This window comes from Puma concolor, chromosome D3 (genome assembly GCF_028749965.1).
Source record: "Puma concolor isolate L17-30 chromosome D3, mPumCon1.1.hap2, whole genome shotgun sequence".
NCBI lineage: Eukaryota > Metazoa > Chordata > Mammalia > Carnivora > Felidae > Puma > Puma concolor.
This window is the reverse complement of record NC_141678.1, coordinates 26,807,709-26,833,150: the sequence shown is the minus strand read 5'-3', so window position 1 is coordinate 26,833,150 and position 25,442 is coordinate 26,807,709. Positions and strand designations below refer to the sequence as shown.

The following is a 25,442-nucleotide window of genomic DNA, read 5'->3' as shown; positions in this document are numbered from 1 at the left end:
TGAGATCATGACCTGAGCCTTAATCGAGAGTCAGCAGCTTAAGGGACTGAGCCAGCCAGCCCCTTTATCACTTTAAAGAGACCATCCTGGCCCCATTGTATTCAGCTGCCCCCCCACCCCACCCCAGCCCCAGGCAGCCCCTGATCTGCTCTCGACACAATGGATTACATTTGTCTTTTCTGGAAGTACGTTTAAACAGAGTCCAACAACATGCATTCTTTGGTATCTGGCTTATTGGCCCAAGCACAGTGTCCTTCCTGGAGAGCCATCCATATTGTGGATTGTTCAGGGCTTGGTTTATTTTCTTGCTGAATAGTATTCCATCATGTGGACTTAACACAATTCAGTGTTCATGGACATTGGGATTGCTTCCAGTTTGGGGCAATTATGAGTGAAACCACTATTGACATTTTTACCCGTTTTATCCTTGTTGTGAACACATCTTTTTAAAGTTTTTTTTTTTTTTTTTTTTTTAAAGTTTATTTATTTATTTTGAGAGAGAGAGCATGCACAAGCGGGGAAGGGGCAGAGAGAAGGAGAGACTGAATCCCAGGCAGGCTCTTGTGCGGTCAGCACATAGCCCAGTGTGGGGCTTGAACTCCCAAACTGTGAGATCGTGACCTGAGCCGAGATCAAGAGTCGGACAATTAACCGACTGCGCCACCCAGGTGCCCCTTGTTGTGAACACATCTTGCTGCACGGATACTGTCCTTCCTTTTTGGTAAGTGGCTGGAGTGGAATTGCTGGACCCTCTCCCCCTTGAGAGGTGCATGCACATTGCGATTGTTAATGTCAGTTAACGCACGTTCCCTCCTTATCTTGGTGAGATGTCCTTTTTCACCCCGATAGATTGTTCTGATGTCTGCATTCCCTACTGTGGATATAACCACACCTCCTTTCATGTGTGCATGGTAGAGCTGGCCTCTAATCTCTGCCTTTTAATTAGAATATTTAGAACATTTACAGGAAAATAATTACCAATATAGTTGGGTTTACGTGTCACATCTTCCTAGTTGTTCTTCTGCTTTTTTCTTCTTTCAGATTGAGTAGGTTCTAGTCTGTTATGTTGCCACTCCTGGTCTGTTAGCTATTCCTGTTCATTTTTTAAAATGTGTTTGCTGTTTCCAGGCACCTTCCATCCCCTGAACTTCCAGGGCCCTCGCCTCAGCAAGGCCACCCTGGTCTGCTTGGGTCGCACTCCCAACATCACGGTTCAGAAAGCACCTCCAGGCCAAGAGCTGGCCCGTCCTGGGGCCCTTCTCTTTATTCCCCTTCTCCCACAGACCATAGCCCCTTTTAGGCCTGAAAACAGTGGCTGCATACATTTTGTGCCGTTTTCCGGTTGTTATGGTGGGAGGTTAAGTCCACCCCTTGTTACTGTATTATGCCCTGCAGTGTAATTTTATTTTTGAACTAAAATATTTGGCTCTTGGTGGGAAAATGGCTAACTATATGGAACTGGAGCAACCTGTGAGACCCTGGGTGTGTAATACCACTGCTCTGATTGCACAGTGGTGCAAAGGGGGCGGTCGGTTTCCAGCAGAAGCCGAAGAGGCAGAAGAGGTAGAGGCACTGAAAGAGTTTGTGTCCGGACTTCCGGGTGGCGATGGCCGCCGTTATCCAGCCCTTTGGTGCTCAGTGCTCTGCATCTCGATCTCAGTCTTCAGAATAACTTCCTGTGGAGGCTGTCGTTGGCCTCATTTTACAGGACAGAAGACACTCAGAGGTGAAATGACTCGCCGCGAGTCTTGCAAACAAAGATGGGCTGGGTGGGACTTGACCTCACGGGGTTGGCGTCGGCCCCCTCCGTAGCTCAAGCTGTCAGTGACTGTGCTGTGCTGGGTAGTCTAATTAAGAGGTTTTTCCCGACGATGCAGGTGACACGTCTCATGAGGCAGCGGTAGAATTCAGGGGAAACGCGACCAGCTCGGCCGTGCATGAAGTGGGGAGTTTCTACCCCGAGTGGCTCCTTGTTGCCAGGACAAGGCAGTGTGATTAATTTCCCACAAGAACACTGGTCCATGAACACCCTCACCGTCCCCTTCATGCACTCCAAACTGACCCCTCTTCTCCCTTTGTATTGATGGTAACAACACCACCGATGTTCTCCAGCCACCCAGGGTCCCCAGTTGTGACGCCAGTTTGACACCTCTCTGCCTTTGTCACACATGCCCCCTTCCTTTCCCATTTCCACCGCCACCTTGGTTTATAGCTAAGATAACGCCCTGACCCATATTTTTCAGGATGGCTATTCTAGTTTCTTTTTTTTTTTTTTTTTTTACTTTATTTATTTATTTATTTTTGAAAGAGAGTAGGGGCAGGGGCAGAGAGAGAGAGGGAGAGAGAACATCCCAAGTAGGCTCCGTGCTGTCAGTGCAGAGCCTCCCTTGGGGCTCGAGCCCACAAACCATGAGATCATGATCTGAGCCGAGATTAAGAGTCGGATGCTTAATTGACTGAGCCCCCCCAAGGGCACCCCTGGCTCTCCTATTCTTATGTTCATTCTGCAGTCCCTTTTCTAACTGTTAGGAGGTATTCTGGAAACACCGTTTCCTCCTGTCCTGCCCGTGTTCTACGCCCTCCCGCATCCCCCACGATGAATGAGGTTCTTCTTGCTGCTGTCACTCGAATGACCAGAACCGGCCTCTGTCTTCTCCCTTCATCTTTTTCCTCTGGTGCCACCTTCAGTGACCAGCGTTACGCGCTGTCCCTGTTCACCTTCCTTTGCATTCTGTCCCCCTCCGTGGAACGCCTTTGTCTTCCACGTGCTTCTGGGCTGTCCTCCCAGGGCCACCCGTGGGAGGGTGAGCTTAACCCCCCGCCTGATTTCTGACTACAAACAGTCCGTTTTCTGACTGTTTTTGTGTGTGGCACGTTTTGGGCACTTACCGTGGAAAATGTAGTCATACCAGGTTCCTCTTTCCTGCTGGTTCCCTAACTGGAGTTTAAATTCCTCGGGACCAAAGATAATGTCTGACGCTTTTCCTTCTTTGTGACTCTCCGGCATCTAGTTCGGTATTTTACACAGCTGAGGCCCTGGCTTTTTTTTTTTTTTTTTTTCCTTTGGTTGACTGTTTCAGCGCAAAATCCTTTCAACTGCCATTTCTAGAAAACTCTTCTTTGCAGCCTCTTGTGTAAAGAGTATGTTTACATATTATGTGGTTGCCTCTCAGTGTGGAGACGGTATTCTGGGGGGGGGGGGAAGTAATGGCCCGCCGATCATGTACCCCGTGTCCCCTCCGTCTCCTCCGCTGTGTCCCCCGTGGGCGTCTGTGCACCGTTGGGCCGGGTGTGTGCACGGCCCCCCCGGAAGTGGAGGGCTCAGGCGGACAGCTGTTGGGAGCAGACGGGTCACGGAGCAGCCGCTGTGGTAGCCGTCCCCTCCATCGCCTCCTTGCACAGAGGGTGGGGGGAGGCCAGCATTGCTTCCCACGGCCGCATCCCTGCTTCCGGGAGATGGTGTAACCGCCTTCAAACACTTAAACTTCGTCTATAGCTTTATAAAACACCTATGTCATTTCGTGGTCAAACTACTGTAGTCAGCCGGTTAAAAGTTAAAGTGCATTTGGGCACGGTAATCACAGAGATGGTGTCCTTGCTCTCCTGAGTAGTCCTTTCATGTTCACTGAATTGCACATTACATATGAAAAGCAGCTCCCGCCGCTCTTGCTTGGGGTTCCGCCCCAGCGGGCTGTGGGCCTTCTCGCCCCGGCGGGTCGGCCGCGGCAGCCTGACCACCTGGTGTTCACTGTCACGGTTCTGTCCTTTGGCGCCTTGAAGCCTTTTGAGAACGTCTTCTCCTCACACAGATGTTCAGGGGTGGAGGTAGGGAGGCGCTATTAGTAACTAGGGGTCACCACCGAGTGCCTATTTGAGGTTGGCTCGGAATGGGACAAGGACACGGAGGTCCACCTGGGACAGTGTGGTGGCAGCTGGGTGTCACATTGCAGAGAGCCACGAGGTAAGAAGTGACAGTGGCAGGGTAAGTGACAGTGTCCAGGGCCTGCCGTGTTGAGGAGAGGGCCCTGACTCTCAAATCCTCAGACCTGGATTTGAGAGCAGAGTTGCACTTTTGTATAAAACCATCACCGACTTCCAGGAAAGACCGTCCCCCAGCAGGCCTTCGGGCATCTGGAAGCTTTCCGCGAACACCAGCTATTGTGCCAGTGACCAGGACGCGGTGCCGGTATTCTTGTCAGTGGGCCCTGGGCCCGCTGGCTGAAGACCCCTCCCCTGCACGCTCTAGCCTCCCCGGGGTCGTCCGGCATCCCTTCCGCTGCCTTCCCGTGCCCAGGTTTGAAGTCTCACCCTCTCCTTCTGGCCTGAAATTCCCGCCTCCGAGCCCCTGGCCGCTCTTCCTCCCGCCTCTCTCTGGCCCATTCATGTCTCCACGCCTGGCTTGTGCCTCCCTTCTTCCCAAAAGCATGTGTGACTGTGCCACAAGCCACACTCCCCTTTCCCCTTATTCAATTAATGAAAAGTTTATTGAGCCGATTAAGCCCTGGCCATTGTGCTGGGATTAGAGAGACGAGTCCCCAAGGGCAGGCCGTCTCGAGGGGCCCCTGGGTAGACAGCTGCCATGCACTGACACCGGAAGAGGTGCGTCCTTCCCTGACATGACACCAGCTGCCCGTTCCAAAGGCCAGAGTCCCGGTTTACGGGGAAATGCTAGAGGTATTTCTGTTAACTCCAGGAGGGTGACGACGAACCAGACATGGGCGCACAGGTCACCCAGACGGGGCCAGGGACCCGACAGGTGGAGAGCCAGAAGGATTCCTTGGACAGCAGCGCTGACTAGTGAACCCCAGTTCAGAAAGGCCCTCCACACTGTGAGCAAAAGACCCATAACCCAGGGTGAAAATGGGCGAAGGTGGTAGAAAGACAGATCACTGCAAAAGAAATAAGAGGAACCTGACCGTACGAAAAGATTTTCAACTGTATGAAAACGTAAGAGCAGTGCAAAGTGAGGGGACTCTGAAATCTTAACTGTTTTATATTTCAAACTGGTGCCGGAGCCCACAGTGTGGTGACACTGTTTTGGTGTGGCTGTGGGTTTCAGGGCAGGTGCTGGGCCCTGTTGCTGTGGGGAGGACAGGCAGGTGCTTCGCCCACGGGGCCGGTTCCGCCAGGTCTGTGAAACTGACAGAACCCCGATAAAGCCCTTTGGCTCAGAAGTCTCACGCTAAGGAACATATTCTACAAATATGCTTGAATGCACGAGAAATGACGTATGGGGAGAGTTATTCAGTGCGGTGGTTTTCCAAGAGCCGAGTATTTGCAACAACCCAAACGTTCATCATCAGGGAAAAAGTTACACAGATTATGGCATTCCGTAGGATGGAGTACTGTGCAGCTGCAAGGAGGGACCAAGGGGCTCTTCAAGACCGGGAGAGCGGGCTCTCCGAGGTATAGTGTTGGGGAAAAACGGCTGACGCGGGCAGTGCATAAAGTATGGTGGAAAATAAGAGTTCATTCTGTGCCCCCCTTTATGTTGTGTTAGAAGGTAAAGTGCCTGTAACAGACCCAAATTGTCATGGGCTGTACCCATGGAAGTCTCTTTCTTAGGGCACCTGGGTGGCTCAGTCGGTTAAGCATCTAACTCTTGGTTTTGGCTCAGTCATGACCTCACAGTTTATGAGTTCGAGCCCCACATCAGGCTTTGTGCTGACAGCGCTGAGTCTGCTTGGGATTCTCTCTCCCCATCTTTCTCTGCCCCCCCCCCCCCCTTGCTCGTGCTCTCTCTCTCTCAAAACAAATAAATAAAAACTTAAAAAAAAGAATTTTGGGGTGCCTGGGTGGCTCAGCTGTATAGGCCTCCAACTCTGGGTTTCAGCTCAGGTCATGAACTCATGGTTTCATGATTTCAAACCCCGCCTCGGGCTCTGTGCTAACAGTTTGGAGCCTGATTGGGATTGTGTCTTTCTCTCCCTCCCTCTCTACCCCTCTCTTGCTCACGCTGTCCGTCTCTGTCTCTCTCAAAATAAATAAATAAGTAACTTAAAAAAAACTTTCTGGTAACAGTGCAGGGCAGGTGTTTGAGGTTAGTGGGAGGCTTCCTTCCACGTGCTAAGTTTGTTCTGTGATGTGGCACTGGTGTCCCTCAGGACTGGCGGCCCCTGCATGGAGCTGGGTGAAAGAGGGTTAGGAAATCACACGGATTTCTTAACAGCTGTGGCCCAGAAGTGACACACGCCGCCTTCCAGAAGAGATACCAGGACACCAATAGCCGTGACTCTTTGGGGGCGATGGTGAAGGGCGCACGGCTAGGACGATGAGGCACAGGCCGGGAATGGAACTTTCCACTTCATGCCTTTCAATACATTTTTCACACTTTGAACTGTTTTGTCTGTTCATAAAATAAGAATGGATAGTTTCAGCATAGCGGACTCATGCCTTGAAAGAGCTAAGAACTCCGGGCCGTGGGGGCAGAGAAGAGGGATGGCTCCCCCTGGGGTGGCCCTAGCCTGGGGTGGGCTCTGGGAAAAGAGGAGCTGGGCTCGGTTGGGGAGCGAGTGCATCTGAAAGTGTGCAGCGCCTGCAGGCCCTCCCTCGATGTGGCGGGCTGGGCGGCTGGGGTGCGCACTGCACTTTGGCTGGGCCGACGGTGGGGCAGCACGTGCCCTGGAAGGAGGCCCAGCATTCTGTGCAGCCCCGACGAGAAGTTCAACAGCAGGGGAGCTGCGTGCTAAGAGCCAGGGCAGCAGCATGGGGAGGGACTGGAAAGGGACCTGGAGACCTGGCGGGGAGCCAGGCGAGGTTGCAGTGGGCGGTCTAAGGGGTGCCTCTCTCCCCTACAAAGCCGGTTGGGCCTCGGCTAATGTAGCGCAGTAAGTCTGTCTGTCCATACCTCCGGTGAGATTGCAATTGCCTTGAGAAGCCCTTCGTTTCACACTTAGAGTGTCATGCTGTAAATACATTGGGCTTGATTCTCTTTTAAGTGAGACGTTTTTGTTTCCACACGCTAGAAAAGTGCTCAGATCCTAAGTGCATAGCCTCAGGAGTGACGACAAAGTAGGCTCGCGCGTATCCGTTGGTTGACTCTTGCTCTGTTTCTTCCTTGTTTAAGATCACGGTTAGACTCATCAGGTGCACGGCCACACACGCCCCACACACGCCCACCCCTTTTGTCCTGGCCGTGTCTTCCTCTGTGGCATGCACACTCACACCCCAGTTTCCATAATGTCAGTTTTAACAGGTGCTCCCGCAGAAGTCTTTGGGAAACATGTATTGGGTGGCTTACTAGAATAATATTTCTGTTTCATTTTAAGTGATTTTGCATCTCACTTTAATTGTCAGTTTGTTTACTGTTGGATGTGCACAGACCCGTGACAGACGAAAACATTGACCGCAGTCTAGAGAGTATTAGCGTGGTGACCTTTCTCTTCTATCATTAAAAAAATGTTTTTAATGTTTATTTATTTTTGAGAGAGAGAGAGAGACAGAGACAGAGCACAGTGGGGAGGGTCAAAGAGGGAGACACAGAATCCAAAGCAGGCTCCAGGCGCTGAGCTGTAAGCCCAGAGCCCGACGCGGGGCTCAGACTCACGAACTGCGAGATCATGACCTGAACTGAAGTCGGATGCTTAACCGACTGAGCGACCCAGGCACCCCCTACCATTTTATAATAAAATGTTTTTAAAAGGCTGAAAGTAAGGCAGCTGTTAGAAGACTCTAGATAGAGTTTTCTTGCCACTGTATTTCCACATTTTCTTCTCCATCCTGACTTCTTTGTTCCCTTTTGAGTCAAGAGCTAATTTCTGGGAACATTCATGAATTTTTTTCTGGCCACGTTCATTACCATTTGTGCTTTTTGTCTACTAGATTCTTAATATTCAGGGCCCCACATCTCCCCATTATCTAAATAAATGAACCCATTAATTAATCTAAGAGTATTTTATTGAACATGTATGTCATGAATTTAAATCAGGGGCAGAATGGATAACTTGGATTTTAGAAGACCTAACTCTGGACAGTATTCCTAACTTACATTTCATGTACAATTTTCTCCTGTAAAGTTTTAAATCAAGAAGTGAGAGTTCTAATCTGGTAGAGTCAAATAAAAATAAGTATAGTTAAGGTTTAGGTGAAATAGCTAAGTGTAATTAGCTAAATATTTATTTCACTTTATATTTACTTATTCCTGTTGGAACTTGGAACAAATGAAAGGAAGAATTATTCTTTGGGAATTTAGGTTAGTAATATTCAGCCGGGAGGGACACAACACCCTTTGAGAGTTTTCACTATCTGTATGCTTTTTTTTCTTGTGACTTTGCTTATCTATTTATTATTTACAATTTCATTTTTACAAGAATATTGTGTATCCTGGATGTGTGAGAGTAGTTGTTGCCGACCTCTGTGTTATCAAAAACCTTTATAATTTCCTTCTTGGCTCCCATGCCTCTGGGTGTGAATGATTTTATCTACTGTACAAATGTGTGCTTTCTGGAAAACATCCTATAGACATCGATGACCATATAAGTGATCGGGCGTTGGCTTCTAGAAATTTTTGATCCCAGTTTGTGGCCCACTTACAGCCACTGTTCAGGAACATCTTTGGAGCTTTGTTCCTGTTGTATGTACTCAATCTTATTTTTCTTTTTTCTTTCACATTACTTTTTTCATCGGGGGAGAGGGTCAGGTTTCTTGAAGTGAAGGAAAAGTCACCATTTAGAGTATACAGTTCTCTGAGTTTTGGCAGATGCATGAAGTTATATAACTACTACTGAAATCAAGATATAGAGCAGTTCATCACCTCCCCAGATTTTCTAGTGTCCCCTCATGGTCAGCCCCTATCCCACTCCCCACTCCCTGCCAACCTCTGCTCTGTTTTCTTTTTAAAAAAATTTTTTTTAATGTTTCTTTATTTCTGAGAGAGTGAGTGAGCGTGAGTGGGGGAGGAGCAGAGAGAGGGAGACACAGAATCCAAAGCAGGCTCCAGGCTCTGAGCTGTCAGCACAGAGCCCGACACGGGGCTCGAACTCACGAACCGCGAGATCATGACCTAAGCCGAAGTCGGAAGCTTAACCGACTGAGCCACCCAGGCGCCCCCCTCGCTCTGTTTTCTGTGCAGTCCCTGAGTATGTAGCCTTTTGAGTCTGATTCTTTCACTTTGAGTAATGCACCTGGGATTCACTCATAGTGCAGTATCAGTAGCCGATTCTTTTGTATCGTTGGGCAGGGTTCCATCTTACGGATATGTTACAGGCCTTTTGCCAGTTGAAGAACCTGGGGGTTATTTCCAGTTTGGGGGTGTTAGTCTATAAGGCTACCAGAAATATCTGTGGCAGATTTTTTTGTGAATATAAGAGCATTCATCTTTTCATTCCTCTAGGGTAAACACCTAGGAGAGGATTGTTGGGTTGAATGGCAAAAGTCTGTCTGTTTGTGTATTTATTTATTTAGAGTACAAGCACACATGAGCAGGGGAGGAGGCAGATGGGGAGAGAGAGAAAGAGACAGACAGAGAGAGAGAGAGACAGACAGATAGGCAGAGAGAGGGAGAATCTTGAGCAAGCTTCATGGTCAGTGCAGAGCCTGACATGGGGCTCAATTCCACGACCCTGGGATCATGACCTGAGCTGAAATCAAGAGTTGGACACTCCACCACCTGAGCCACCCAGGCGCCCCAAAATTTAAGTCAGCTTATTGACTTCTACAAAAATTCCAACTGGGTTTTTGACTGGGATTGTGTTAAATCTATAGATCAATTTGGGGAAAAATGACATTTCAACAATATGGAGTCCTCTGATCTGTGAACATGGTATCTCTTCCCCTTTATTTGGATCCTCTTTGGTTTTGTTCATTAGTATTTTGTAATTTTCAGCATACAAATCATGTACGTATTGGCTTAGATTTTTTCTCAGGCATTCTGTGTTTTAGTGTCAGTACAAATGATACTGTGTTTAAATATAAATTTCCCATTATTTATTGCTATTATATAGAAATATTCTATCAGTAGTGGGTGTGCAACAAATTTCTGAATAAATCTAATTAGTTGAATTCTCAAATTAAAATTTAAGGATCTCTTGGTTCCATTATCTCAGTAAAAAAGATGAATTCTAATATTTCAAGGTGGTAATTTAAATAGTTTATTTTTTATGTTCTATTTGAATGCCTCTTCACTAACTAGGAAACTTTATACTTCATTAAAAAATAATGTGATTATTAAGAGCTTTTTGTTATTTTGCACAGCAGAATTCTGGCAAGTGTTCACTGTGTTTGGTTGATTTTATTTAGATTTTTGGACCATCATGGTACTGATTTCTTTTCCTGTCTGGGTGCCTTCATGGGCTTTTCCAACTCGCCAGCTTGCTGTGTCTGATTTTCTTCTCTGTGACCTCATGACTGTTAGTTATGTTTATGTGTTCTTCACCATTCATTCCATGCCTTTATAATTTGATTAGTTTTATTTTATTTAGAGTAATAGAATCTTAGAATTGAAGAAATATGGAGATTGGATAATCCAAGGCCTTTTCCATTTATTTATTTATTATTTATTTATTTATTTATTTATTTATTTATTTATTTATTTATTTAATGTTTGTTTCTTTCTTAGAGAGAGAGAGAGAGAGAGAGAGAGAGAGAGAGAGAGTGAGCATGAGTGGGGGGAGGGCAGAGAGAGAGGGAGAGAGAGGATCCCAAGCAGGCCCCACACTGTCAGCACAGAGCCCAGTATAAGGCTTGAGCTCACGAATTGCAAGATCATGACCAGAGCCAAAATCAAGAGTCAGATGCTTAACCGACTGAGCCACCCAGGCCTTCCGAGGCCTTTCCTTTTAAACTTGAAAAAAAACGTGCTAATATCAGAGACCGCCCAACACCTGTTTTGTTAAGTTGTTTACATGGAGGGTTAAGCTAGGAGGTCTAATGTGTAACACTTCTAATCCTGGTTTAGAGACAGTCTAGTGCGGTTGATGGAACCATGTGTTGGTTTGTGTTGTGCTAGTGGGTGACAAGTTACAAGGAATTATTTTAAGGGGTGCTGGAAGGAGTTGAAGAACATTTCTAGAAATGTGGGATTTGGAATGGCTGCACAGTGTGGTTCATTCTGAAGGCCATATGGAAATGCAGTGCATGAAATGATAATCTTCACATTGTTAGAAAAAAATATTTTAGAGAACTCTTGGAACATGTAGCTCTAATTTTCTACATTAAGTCACTTTCTCCCCTCTCTCTTAGAATTAAGTTTAATTATAGTGAAGCTTATAAGCATGGCTCTGTTTAAATTATATTAGCTTTCCCATTATATTGTGTTTATTCAAGAACTCTGTAGCCTTTAGGTGGATGGAAAATTACTAATTATAAAGGGAATAAATATTTGAAAAGCTAGGTTTATAGCAATAATTTCTGTTCGAAAAATCCACATTAAAAATTTTAATTATTAAAAGCCAAATTTCAGTTTTCTTTAGTATAACTTCCCTTTCTTTTCCAATAAATGGTATAGAATTTCAGTCTTTTTTTTTTTTTTGAGAGAGAGAGAGAGAGAGAGAGAGAGAGAGCATGCATGCGTGGGTGCACACAAGTGGGGGAGGGGCAGAGAGGCAGAGAGAGAGGAAGAGAGAATCCCAAGCAGGGTCCGCCCTGTCAGCACAGAGCCTGATGTGAGGCTTGATCCTGATCTCATGAATCGTGACATCATGACCTGAGCCAAAATCAAGAGTCAGAGGCTGAACCGACTGAGCCACCCAGGTGCCCTTCAGTCGTGTTATTTTTTATGACTTTGCCTTTTTTCTTGTAACTTTTTGTTTTTACATACATTTAAGCATTATAGTTTTCTCTAATTTCAAACTTAAAGCAAAGCGATAAGAACAGTTCAGGGAACTCCTACGTTCCCCTTAGATGGCCGCACCATCGCACATATCCGGCCGCTTTTGCTTTATCATTCTGTCTTTCACTGCGATTTGTTTCTGAACCACATGGGAGCACTTTGGAGACCTCACACCTCTTGACCGTTATTTGTTTCAGTTCGTGTGTGTTAAGAACAAGGTCATTCCCTTAGATAACGGCACTGTAACATTCAAAATCAGGAAACTTGACCCCAGTGCAGTACTGTTGTCTAATCCACAGACTATGTCCAGATTCTAACAGTTGTCCCCAAATGTCCATCTTGGCTGTAATCTTTCCTATCCTGGGATCCAGTCGTGGGTGAAGCTTGCTTTTATTTGTCACCACGTCTTCGTTCTCCTTTAATCGGGCCAGGTCCCTTAGCCTTCTTTGGGTTTCTGGACTTCAACACATTTGAGGGGTACAGGCCAGTTTTGTAAAATGTCCCTTTCTTTTGGGTTGTCTACTCTTCCCGAGCAGTTAGGTTCAGAGTATGCATTTTGCCAGGAAGACCGCAGACGAGATGTGCTGTTCCCAGCCCGTCGTGATGCTGCTTGGTTCCGGTGCTAGTGATGTTAATTTTGATCCCTTGCTTAAAGCGTGTGTGTTTTCCTTTGTAAGTAATAAGTAATTTATGGGAAATTGCTTTTGAGACTATATAAATATTATCAAATTTTTACCCTCTGTTTTAGCACGCCTTGACTTGTATACTCCATTATTCCTTCTGCTAATTGGCATTTGTCTCTAAGGAAGAGCTTTCCCTCTGTCCTTCCCTCCATCTTCCTTTGCCCTCTTCCTTCTTTCCCTACCTTTTCCCTCCCTTTATCCCTTCCTCATTCCCTCCCTCCCCCTGTCTTTCTTTCCTTCTTCCTTTCTTTCCTACCTCCCTCCATCCTTCCTTTTTCTTTCTTTTTTCTTTTCTCTTTCTTTCTTTCTTTCTTTCTTTCTTTCTTTCTTTCTTTCTTTCTTTCTTTCCTTCCTTCCCTTTTTTCCTCCCTCCCTTCCATTTCCTTTTTTCTTTTTTCTTTTCCTCTTTCTCTTTCTTTCTTTCTTTCTTTCTTTCTTTCTTCCTTTCTTTCCTGCCCCTGTCCCCAATCCATCTATCAGTATGGACTCATGGATCCTTAGTTTAGCCAGTGGTAATAATCCATTACAATATTATTTATTTTGATGTCCTAGTTGCCCTAGTTTTGGCTAGTGGGAGCCTCTTCAAGCTGGTTCCTGTGTCCTGTTGATATGTCCCCATCATCCTTTGAGCACTGTCCTACTGTCTGGGGTAGTAAGATGTCTAGAGCTTAGCTTGGTATTCACTGTCCCTGCTGTAGAATCAACCAGTCTTTTCTTCAAGGGATCGTAGTTCCTTTTAATAGAGCATGGTGTTTAGAGCCTCCAAACTTGTACGCTAGACGTGTTCATTGCTTCTAGGTCTTCTTAGCTAAAGAGCGAGGAGTATGTATGTCTGTTTGTGTATATCTGTTTGTCTAGCTGGTTAAAAAAGTGAGCTCAAGCGGCGCCTGGGTGGCTCAGGCGTCCAACTTCAGCTCAGGTCATGATCTCATTGTTCACGAGTTTGAGCCCCACATCGGGCTCTGTGCTGACAGCTCAGAGTCTGGAGCCTGCTTCAGATTCTGTGTCTCCCTCTCTCTCTGCTCCTCCCCGACTCTCACTCTCTCTCTCTTTCAAAAGTAAATAAACATTAAAAAAATTGTTTTAAATGGATCTCAAATGGATACCCTGTTCCAATCCTTTAGTACAGTATACATTCTCTTTTCTTTCCTTGTTTTATCCCTTTTCCAAGAAGGCTCCTGTCACCCTCAGTGTATTTACTCATTTGTAGAAGCCTAGAACACATCATGAATAGTTTTAGAACTGCCAACTCATGCTACTGTGAAAAGCAAACCTACTAGCTAGAGTTAATATTTGCTTAGAGTAAATTTTACGTGCAGTACTGTATACAGTTTCATTCTGATAAATGCATAAACCCGCATAACCCACACCTCTATCAAGCCACAGAACATTTCCGTCCCCAGAAAGTTCCCTCATGCCCTTCCCAGTCAATTTCATGTCCCCTTTTCTTGTTTTATTTAAATTACAGACTAGTTTTGCCTGTTCTAGAACTTCATATATAGAGAATTCTATAGTATATACTCCTTTATGTCCGCATCTTCGGACAAGCAAAATGACATTTACTTATGTTGCTGTATGTATTAGCGTTTTGTTTTGTTGCTGACTAGCCTTCCTTTGCGTGAAAATATGACTATTTATCCCTCAGTCGACGGATTTTGGATTATTTCAAATAAATTGTGAACACCCCTGCTATGAAGATTCATGTATGTCTTTTTGGAGCCGTATGTTATCACTGGGTAAATACCTAATAGCGGAGGTGCTGAGTTGTGTGTTAAGTGTGTGTTTGACTTTATAAGAGGCTTTCAGACTGTTTTCCCAAGTGAATATACATTCTGCGGCGTGCTCAACATCTGTATTAGTCTGGTGTTCTCCAGAGAAACAGAACCAATAGGGTGTGTGTGTATGTGTGTGTGTGTATATATATAGAGAGAGAGAGAGAGAGGGAAGGAAAGAGAGAGACATAGACACAGACACAGAGACAGACACAGAGAGGGAAGTTAATTATAAGGAATTGGTTCCTGTGTTTATGGAGACTGGCAATTCCAAATCTGCAGGGTGGGCTGGCAGGCTCAAAAGCCCCAAGAGAGCTGATGTGCAAGTGGAGTCCGAAGGCTGGCTGCTGGCAGAATTTCTTCTTGCTCACGGGAGACTGGTCTTTTCTTCTAGTCAGGACTTCACCTCCCTGAATGATGTGGCTCCCAACCCCATTATGGAGAGCAATCTGCTTACTCACAGTCTGGTGTTCCGAACTACCCCCTCCCACCGCCCATTCTGTATTCCCTTTATCTTCTGCAAGCACCTCAGCTGGTCATGGTTGTTTACCTGGTGGGGTGACCCAAACCTTCATTCCTGAAGGGTCTGGGCCATTAGCAAACCTGCCTGAATTGGGTTCTTGTGGTTTTCCATTGACGTTAACAACAGAGCAGGGCCATACTGGGAGAGAGGGGGTCTCCTTCCTGTTTTCCAGACATTCTCTTCCTTCCCTCTACTCTGGAGGAGCAGTTCAATGTCCCCTGGATCAGTCACCCCAGCCCACACAGCGACTCCCTTCTTGGCCTGTGGATTCAGAGGCATGAGGAATCCAAAGCAGTGTATATGCTCCTCAGCGAACGAGAGTTCTGGTTGCCAACATACAGTATGGTCAGTCTTCTTAGCTCTGCCGTTCAAGTCGTTGTGCAGTGGTTTCTCAGAGTGACTTAATTTACACTGGCATGATGATCAACGATGTGGAGTCCATTTCATGTGCTTAATGCTCGTTTGTATCGCTTCCATTGTGAAGTGTTCAAACTTCTATGCACTCTTTTATGGTGGTTTTCTTTTAAAAATTGATGTGTAAGAGGCTTTTTAAAAAACTATACATAAGTTGGACATAAGGCCTTTTTCAGACTTAAGTTTTTGTAATATTTTATCCCCAGTCGGTGGCCGGTCTGTTTTCTTAATTGTCTTTTGATGAACATAGTGCTAAATTTTGATCAAGTCTAATTTACTATTTTTTTTCTGTGTTCTGCCTCGGAAATCTTCTGCGTAAATATTTTCTGTGAAGGTATTCTATACATTTTCTAGAAGTGTTAGAGTTTTACCTTTTACATTTAATTCTGTCATCAATCTTAATTTAATTATTTATAAGGCGTGAGGCAAGGGTTCCTTTTTTTTTTTTTTTTTCCCCCTCCACATTTGGATGTTTTTCCAGCACCACTTGTTGAACAGACCTTCTTTTCCCAATAATTGCTTTAGTGCCTTTGTTGAAAATAGGTTGCCCATCTAAGGGAGGGAGTTTTTCTGGATCTTCTGTTCTGCCCCACTGATTTAGTTTTATGCCAGTACCACACTGATTACAGTGTCTGTGTAATGAGTCTTGAATTAGGTAGTGTAAGTCCTTGGACTTTTTCTTCTGTTTCAACATGTTTTGGGTATTCTAGGTTTCTTGCATTTCCCTAGACATTCTAAAATGAAACCTTGTCAGTTTCTTTAAAAAGCCTCCAGGGATTATGACTGGGTTTGTGTTGAATCTAAAGATCAATTTTGGGAGACCATACATCCAAGCAAGACTGAGACTTCCAACCAATAAACTGAGTATATCTTTCTATTTAGTCAGGTCTTTAATTTCTATTAGTAATATTCTGTAGTTTTCAGCAGAGTAGTTTTATATATCTCTTCTTTATGTATTCCTAAGTATTGATTATTCTTTGATGTTATTGTAGATGGACTTGTTTTAAAATTGTGATGTGATGGGGCGCCTGGGTGGCTCAGTCAGTTGAGCGTCCGGCTTCAGCTCAGGTCATGATCTCATGGTTTGTGAGTTCAAGCCCTGCATCGAGTTCTGTGCTGATAGCTCGGAGCCTGGAGCCTGCTTCGGATTCTGTGTCTCCCTCTTTCTCTGCCCCTCCCCTGCTGGTGCTCTGTCTCTCAAAAATAAATAAAAATGTAAAATTGTGATGTGAGCATATCAGAACGTCATTAATGCTTATCTAATGGCCTTGTACCTTCAAGCCTTGCTAAATTCACTTATATATCCTGGTAGTTATGTTGTAGATGGGATTTTCTGTATAGATAACCAGCTTGTCTATGAATAGAATCGGTGTTAACGCTTCCTTTCTTTCCATCTTGAATAACTTATTTCCTTTTCTTGCCTTATTGCACCGGCTAAGACCTGTAATACATTATTGAATAGGAGAGAGATTAAACATTTTAGCCTTTTCTAATCCGAAACACTGTACTCTGTTCATGTCACAGCCCAGAGGGGTCTTATTGGCGTTCTGTATGGACATTCATCTCCTTCTTTTTATCATCTGTCTCAGCACTTTTTAAAATTCCTCTATCTCATTTACCATAAATTGCACTTATTTTGTGTACTTCTTTGTTTTCTGCCCCTTATGCCAACCCATAAGCCCCTATGGGACAAGTTCTATTTATCTTCACCATTGCATCCCCAGTGTAGAGCCACTGTGGCTCTTAGTGGATACTCAGGAAGTGCTTTGTCAAATCAGTCAATATTGGTAGACGCTTTTACAATTACACAGTCTGTCCTTCCCAGTGTTAGAATCTCCTTGGCAAAACGTGGCACGGACATTATTTTTTGTAAGACGTTTTTCACATTTTTCTTTCTCCTTTGAAAAATTTTGAGGAGGTAACATTTCAGAATTTCTAATAGACATTTATATTTGATACTTTAAAAAAGTTCTTAATTGGTATTTTATAAAAAGCAATATAAAAGTTATATTTGTATATTATAAAAAGTTCTCATTGGTATTTCATAAAAAGCAATACAGTTCTTTCTCCTAATTTTTGCAAAATATTGTGACAAATTGGGGTGGTTTACCTTTTCTGGATGTTATATACACCCCAAAGTTAATCAGTATTCAGGCAGTTTGCAGTGGTCCAAATATAAAAATAGGGCTAAACACGTTCCACAGTTATCTAGTAAAAGCAGGTATCAGGTCACTATTTTTTATTCTTTAAAATCTGGAGAAAGCACACTGATGAAGTGAATCTGTTAGGCAAACTTTTCCTTATTTTTGCCCTTTAGCTTTGGTTCTGATCTGTAAAATGTTACATTTGTGGTGTGTGTGTGTGTGTGTGTGTGTGTAATTTAAGCCCAGTGAAGGGAAATTGCTTTCAGCCTATAACACAGTGATCTAGAATTTATCCAGAAGGCAAAATACCTTTCTTCTTGCTGTTCCATTTTAACAGCTGCTGTGACAGAAAGTAGGGCTTCAGTTTGTGTGCAGACATAAGGAAAATCATGGGGCTTTTCCCTGTAGAGTGTTACAGTCATTCTTTGGCTCATCCCACACATTGACAATGGAAATTGCGTTAAAGAAGCAGGTAGAAACATTTGTAGTTGGGTGTGCATTCATTCATCTCCCTCTCTCCCTTGTTCTCCTTCTTTTCCCTCCTCCCTTTTCCTTACTTGCCCCTCATCTCCCGTTGTCCCCCCGCCCCCTCCCCTCGACCCCAGTCTTCCTTCCTTCCTTGGTTCTTTCTCCCTCACTCCATCCGTGTCACGATGGTCTTGTTCCTGCGTATGTAGGTACAGAATAGGACCTATATGGTCTTTCCATAAGCAGCTTCCAGTGTTTGTGGGGAAGGTAGGTAATAAAGAAGTAAACTAACATATGCATATGATCATTTGTGCTAGCCACAAGTGCCGTAGAGAGTGTGTGGTATGCACATGTGTGTATGTGCACATGTGTGTCTACATGTGCATGTGTGTGAGAGAGAGAAAGAGAATGAAAATTAATGAGAATCCTACCAGGCCTTGGGGCGGGGGGGGGGGGGTGTTTGGGCTGATCTCTGCAGCTCTACAAGGTCAGGGCAGACAGCAAGTTGGTAACCTGGAGAGCGTATCAAGTTTAGTGTTAAAGAGCGCATGGGACGCAGGCCCATGGCCTCAGCGCAGTGAGCTTGGGAGAGAACAGTCCAAGCTGGAGGAGAAAGTAAAGCCTCGATTCCAGAGGGCATGATGGGCCATGGCGAACAGTCTTCCCTTGATTCCAAGTTCAGCCCAAAGCCGGTGGCCGGTGTAGATGCATATTAGTTCGTGCTGTCGTCTAGGCGTCGCAAAAACATCTCTCATGTGATCAAAAATAGCGTCAGTTCTCATTTTAGTTTTCTCTCCCCAAAATAGAAAAATACATGAACCAAAACCTGACACAACTGAAAAAAGATGAGCAAATCCACAAGTACAGATGAGGATATCAGCAGTCCTCTGTTGATAATGGATAGAATAAGGAGACTTTCAGTAAGGATTTGGAGGAGGGATTTGAACAGTCCTTGTCAACCAACTTGGCCTCATTGCCTTTTTATTTTGTTTAACGAAACACTCGACCCTATACCCTTTTTTTCCCCCGAGCGCCCATGAAGCATTCACCTGCGTGGACCAAATTTGGGGCCAAAGCCAAGCTTCGGTAAATTTGAAAGCATTGAAATCCTACCGAACATGTTCTCTGGCCACAGCAGAATTAAACAGAAAACAGTATCGTAGAAATACCCGAAAGCCCCAAAATACCTGGAACTCAAACCGCACATTTTTCTGAGTGACCCATGAGTCAAAGAAGAAATGCCAAGGGAAATTTGAAATTACGTACTTTGAAATGCCACGAGTATGAAAAGATAACCCTTGCTCGTGTTTAAGATAAAAATGTTAATGTGCAGACAGAGATTTGCCTCGTCAGCTCTTCCTCTTTGTCTGCTTCCTGAGTTTCCTCTTGGTTTCATGTGTTAGGGTGTCCTCAGTGCCTGGAGATGAGGTGAGCTTGACCATGTCCCTGATGCCAGTCTGTAGCCAACCCTAGTTGGTTTGGCCTGGTCCTAATATTTTCTCCTAGTTCCAGTCAGTGAGCATCTACCATTTTCAGAGGTCATCTTCCTGGAACTGTGGAGGGGAATGTATGGAACAGTAACAGACAGGTTCAAGTGACGTGATTTCCTTAGGTAACCTCAGATGAAAGCTGTCAAATCTGCTTCTTCCGCCTCTCTCTGTCCTACCTGGGGAATTCTGGTCTACCTTCTCCCTACGTCTTAGACTCTTCATTGAGTCTTTCCTTCAGTTCCCATCTGTGACTTCTGTTTCCTCCGGCCGTCCCTTCTTCCTTCTGACTTTTTTTTTTTTTTTTGACTTTTTAGTTGTTTTTGACTTTTAGTCTCTCCACCCTTGGCCTGGTATCACCCTGTCCTAGTCAACTTCATTCAGTCATTTAGGCTTGACTATGTGCCAGGCATTAACCTAGGCATTGGGTTTGCAAATGCCGGGGCCGGGGCGGGTATGACTTATAAGTTAGATAATCGGTTGGAGTATGCTAAGCACTTTGGCAGACTCATGTGGGAAGGGTTACGTAAATAAGCATTTGTTCAACAAACATCTAGTGGCCTCCTGCTGTGTACTGGGCACTGTGTAATAGGGGTGGTATTCCACTCTTAAGGGGCTGATTGCTTAAAGGTGAGGCTTGGAGCTATGAAGGAGCAGAGCACGATCTGGGAGTGGGTAGTCTGCTTTGGCATAAGGTATTTGGGGATTTTGAAGGACTTTGAGGTAGTAAGTGTAAGAGGAAAGGCTGGTGGGAAGGTCTCGAAAGCCTTTTAGGAGAGTTCGGTCCTATTTCCGTGGGTGTAGTATTTATTAGCTTTATGAAGACTCTTACCAACGCTTACACCACACCCATAGCTCTTATTTCTGGGGTGATTCTTCTGTTTGCTGTAGAGACCAGTAGCCCTGAGGAGCATTGATCACTGGCTCTGTTTATCATGCAGTTTTTAAAAGTGGGAGGGGGGTTGCCAGTAGAGAAGGAACCCCAAAGCAAGGAGCCAGGGGTGTGGTACTCTTACCTTACCCAGAGTATTTCCTTCTAGGGGATAATTAGCCCTTTGAAGTCTTTATCATTATTTTTTAAGGTAGGGGAGAAAGAGGCTGAGGTATAAACATATTACTTTGAAAACACCCTGTGGGGTAAAAATTCAACATATTGCCCACCCTGAAATTTTTTATTCTTTTCCTTTAGGTTTCTTGCTATTTAAAGATTTTTGTTTGAATGAAATTAATGAAGCTGTACCTCAGGTGAAGTTTTATGAAGAGGTAAGAAGTAACTGTTTTACTGATGCTTTTATTTTAAAAGCATATTTAGACTGTACTTTGGAAAATATTGAGACTACTAAGTATCTTACAAATCTGAAGAAGTTCATTGACCATAATTAGTAGTACAAGGTATAATATGTGGTTGATTATAGATACTGACGACATCTATGAACATCCTATTTTTAAGGGCGCTGGAGTGCTCTGGGAGCACTTAGGAACAGTTGGACTAAAATTCTAGAGGAGGGATTACTGTTGAGAGGGACGCTGAGGATCAGCAGTGATTTGATTTTCTGCAGAAACTTACTGACTCTGGAAACGTAAGCTGAGGCAGAGGGCTGCTACTGAGTGAAAGAGAAAGTAGCAACATCTTCTGGTCACACATGGCTGGAGTGACAAATTGGGAGATGTGGTGGGAAAGGGGAGCCTCGGACACACAGCCGGTTTTCCCAGTAAGACATTGGGAAGGTCGCTGAAGAGATAGGCCAGGAGCTTCTGGAAGCCTCACTGAAATCTCCCACAGCCTTATGGCGCTGTATTGAAATATGGACCTGCAGTAGCAGGAGTCTGAAAACAGAACCGGCAAGAGATGAAAACCCTATAGGGAGCGGTCGACTTACACTAAAGATCTGTAGCTACTTATCACGTGGGGCAGCCGCTGATTTCCAGACTCTCGTCTGATGGTCCAGGTTTGGCCCCAGGTAGAAGGCTGCTTTTGGGAGACAGAGAAGCCAGAAGAGGTTTCTGGGGCTAGAATAACAAACAAATGAGACTGGAGGAGCCCCAAACATGTGATTACTCTCCCTGTCGAGATTTATGTCAAGGTTTGAGGCCAGGTGGGACAGGAGGCCAAAGACCTATCTGAAAACTTTGTATGGGCAGGACTGAATCTAGTGCTGACAAAGACTTCTCACTGAACTCCATGGAGAGCCATGCCTTGGGAATAGGGGCAAACCAGAGGTGACGGGGTCCTACAAAAATGGAGACCCAGCCCAGCCCCATCCCATATTGGGTGATGAGCCCTCTCCCCACCTGTGTAGCAGAGTACAAGTGGAACCCTCTGTGTCCTGTTCTTGCAGGTGGAAGATAATATAGAGAGACCCTACAGTATTCAGCGCACAGTAAAAAATTATTGAACCTCTAAGATACAAGATCATATGACCCAGAAAGTAATAGAAGCAGACTGATAGGAGACTCAGATATTGAGTCTTCTCATATACTGAGCTAACAAGTACTTAAAAAATAACTAAATAACATGTTTAAGACAATAGAGGAAAAGAAGAAAAAATGGAGGAATAGTGAATCTCAGCTCAATTTATTATGAAGAACCAAATGGATATTCTAGAACATCTAATTTCAAATATTCTAGAGTGTTATGTAGAATACATAATATGTAGAATATTCTAGAATATTATGTAGAATACATATTCTAGAATGTTATGTAGAATATATAATATGTAGAATATTCTAAAATATTGCATAGAATCCATATTCTAGAATATTATGTAGAATACATAATATGTAGGGTATAATATTCTAGAATATTTGAAATTAGAACCTAATGACTAGAATCAATAGCAGGTTGGTTACAATGTAAGGCAGGATTAATACATAGGGAGGCAGGTCTGTAGATAATCTCACACTAAAACACAGAAAAGAAAGAATATAGAAAAGAAAAAGGTAAGGACATTAAAGACATGTGGGACATGGTTAAAAGGTCTAACATATGTAGAATTGGAATCCCAGAAGGAGAAGAGAGAGGGGATGGGGCAGAAACAATATTTGAAGAGATAATACTGAGAGGTTTACAAAATGATGAAAGGCAGCTACTTACAGATTCAAGGTACTTAGAACCCTGAGCAGAAGGGCTACAAAGGAAACCTATCTTTGCACATCAATGTAACACCATGGAAACCTGTGACAAGGAGAAACTCTTAGAAGCAACCAGAGGGTGGAAAAAGACACATTATTTTTAAAAGAGCAATAAATAATAGACTGTGACATCTTAAAACAAATGATTAAAACAGCACAACAAAAAACCAGGCAGTGAAGTGCCCATCTAAGTAATGAAAGAAAAAAAAAAAGAAAACCTAGAATTCTATTCCCAGCAAAAATTTCCTTCAAAATGAGGGTGAAATAAAGATATTTTCAGAGAAAAACTAAGGGAATTTTGTCATCCCTGGACCTGCATTGCAACAAATACTAAAAAGAGATACTTCAGGCAGAAGGAAAATAATCCCAGATGGAAATTCAGGAAGGAATGAGGTCATCATGAAGGGTGACATCTATGTAAAATATAAATGAATGTTAACCATGCAAAATAATAGAGCTTTTAGATTTTAAAATATATATAAAACTAAAATATATGATAGCACAAAAAGCAAGAGAGGGGTTAAAGAAGTTAAAGTGTTTTAAGATCCTAGGATTATTGGAAGGTGGGTGGATGGTAAAAGTAATAATTTGCATTGACTGGTAATCAGTTAAGAATACATATTGTAATCTCTAAGACAGCCCTTATAAGAATAAAAAGTATATATCTAACAAGTTGAAAGAGAGAAAATGGAATAAGACAATAGTGGATTCATAAAAAAGGGAAAGAGGAATCAAAGAAGGACATAAACTAGATAGGTCAAATTGAAAACAAAGAATAAGATGGTAGCCATAAATCCGTCTGCATAAGTAATTACATTTAATGTAAATGGACTAAATACTCCCAAGTAAAAGTCTAAGTTTGCCTTCCTGGATAAATAACCGGAACTTTATTATATACTGCTTACAAGTGTACTAGAAACAGAAGGATGGAATGGGACACACAGATACAAATACCAACCAAAGCAAAGCTGGCACGGGCCAAATATATGGTAAACGCTACTTGGAGCTAGAGATTATTTCGTAACGATAAAGGGGTCAGGATTACGATCTTAAACTTCTTGGGTACAAATAATGCTAACTTCAAAATATATAAAGCAAAAATTGACAGACCTAAAATAAGACAAGTCTACATTCTTAGTGAGAGATGTTAGCATACACTCCTCAAGAGTTTATAGAACAGACAGACAAAAAATTAGTAAGGATATAGAAGATCTTAATAAAGGGATGAATAAACTTGACCTAAGTGACGTATGTAGAATGATGCACCCAGCGGAAATAGAATTTGCCTTCTTTAAAGTACACATGGAAGATTTATCAAAAGAAATTATTTGCTGGGCCCTAAAGAAAACTCCTGCAGATTTCCAGATCAAAATTGTTCTGAGTGTTTTCTGACTGCAGTGGAATTAAACTCAAATTTAATAACAGAGTTTACTAAGAAATCCTTGACTTCTTGGAAGTGAATACATTTATAAGTAATTTATGAGTCAAAGAATAAATTAGAACAGTAATAGGAAATATTTTAAATTAAAATATATATTAAAAAGGACATATGTATCCTATCCTCAAGCATTTTAGGACTCCTTTGTAATCTTTGTACAAGTTTGAAAATTGGAGGGATATTCTTTTCTTCCTGGATCATATATAAAGCTTGAAATTTTTTTATATATATACTTGATAACTTGATATTTTAAAAATTATATTAATGTATTTCCAGGGAGAATGGTCAAATGATGATGTACATTTAGCATCATATAAAAAAATAAGGCAAATCAGAAGGATATTACTCACTATGCTGTAACTTTTGTTATTTTAATCTGAATTCTAATCTGGATGAGTATCACAGCATCATCTGTCAGAGATTTCTTTTTCTGTTCTTAAAAGCCTCACCTCTCCAGTTTCAGCAAGTACTAAATCACCTTGTCAAATACAGGGAAATCTTTAACACATAACTTTTGCGAGGTTGAAACGTGGGCAGTCTACTTGGGTTACTTCTTGAGCACTTCTTGCCAGTATGGCGGTGAGTACTGCAGATGTGTTTCAATTTGAGCTTTTAAACATTGGAATTTCTCTTGGTTGGTGTGCTTCCAGCTCTTCACTCCTGTCTTCTTGTTTGGTGCACAATGGATCTAACTTACCAGATGATCGCTTTGGAGGATAACTCTTCAAAGCTCCTCAGGAGCTTGCTCTATATTCTTTTATTGAAGATACCATCCAGTCTTGGGGCTTCAAATACAGGTTTCTAAATTAGTACAGCCTTTAAGCACTGAGGTTATCAATAATTCCTCTCTGTGCCCTTGGTTTTATCAGTCTGATGATTTCTGGAGGCCGTTGTATGACCCCAATCCCTAGAAGACTCTTTTTTGTCAGATATCTTGCAATGTGTATTTTATATGTTGTACTTCCATTTTCTTGGGTCCCATTTCCAGCATGTTTAAGGCCTCATAACTTATCCTGACATTCACATATCTCTATATTAGTTATTACTTACCTTCCTACCTCTCTGTCTTTATCTTTCGCTACCTTCTTATGTAGAACTTCCACTAACCATGGAGCACATTCTTTTTTTTTCTTTACTTATGTCCTTCCTCCAGCCTAGAATGCTGCTTGCCTTCCCTAGCTTCTGTTAAGGTCTAGCTCACTTTACGTATTTGCTAACAAGTCTCTCTGGACAGCTAGCCCAGTCTTCCATGATTGCTTACATCTTCGATTCCCACGTCATTTGTTGTCTGTAATGCTCTGTGATACTTAATCTATGCCTGCTTGTTCTGCGTGTGTAATTGGCATTCATCGTCATCTGTATCTGACTCATAGAAGGCCTAGCGAGGCTCTAGGTATAGCTGCGCCTCTCACTTGCTGTGGGATGTGGGGCCAGTCGTTGAGCCATCTCTGAAGCATCTGCGTTTCAGACCTGGAGCTTATAAATGTGAAGGGTACACTGTTCCTGTACTTGAGGAGCACACAGTATGGATGCTTCATATTTGAGCTTCAGTTACCTCATCTGTGAAATGAGGTTACCGATCATCACCTGCTGCTTCACAGGCTGATTGTGAGG

The 25,442-nt window shown here is 43.4% G+C and overlaps 1 protein-coding gene across 5 annotated transcripts in view; it reads left to right on the top strand.

The window, feature by feature from the left end:
• The window catches only part of GRK3 (G protein-coupled receptor kinase 3), a 133,992-nt gene that overhangs the window by 42,395 nt on the left and 66,155 nt on the right, over positions 1 to 25,442 (top strand). For 4 of the 5 annotated variants that reach the window (XM_086682203.1, XM_086682201.1, XM_086682202.1 and 1 more), the window contains exon 3: positions 20,448 to 20,521. The exons of the other annotated variant lie outside the window; for it this stretch is intronic. In XM_086682203.1, coding sequence (XP_086538329.1) covers positions 20,448 to 20,521 — 74 coding nt within the window. The remainder of the gene's footprint in view (positions 1 to 20,447; positions 20,522 to 25,442) is intronic. 5 annotated transcript variants of the gene reach the window in all.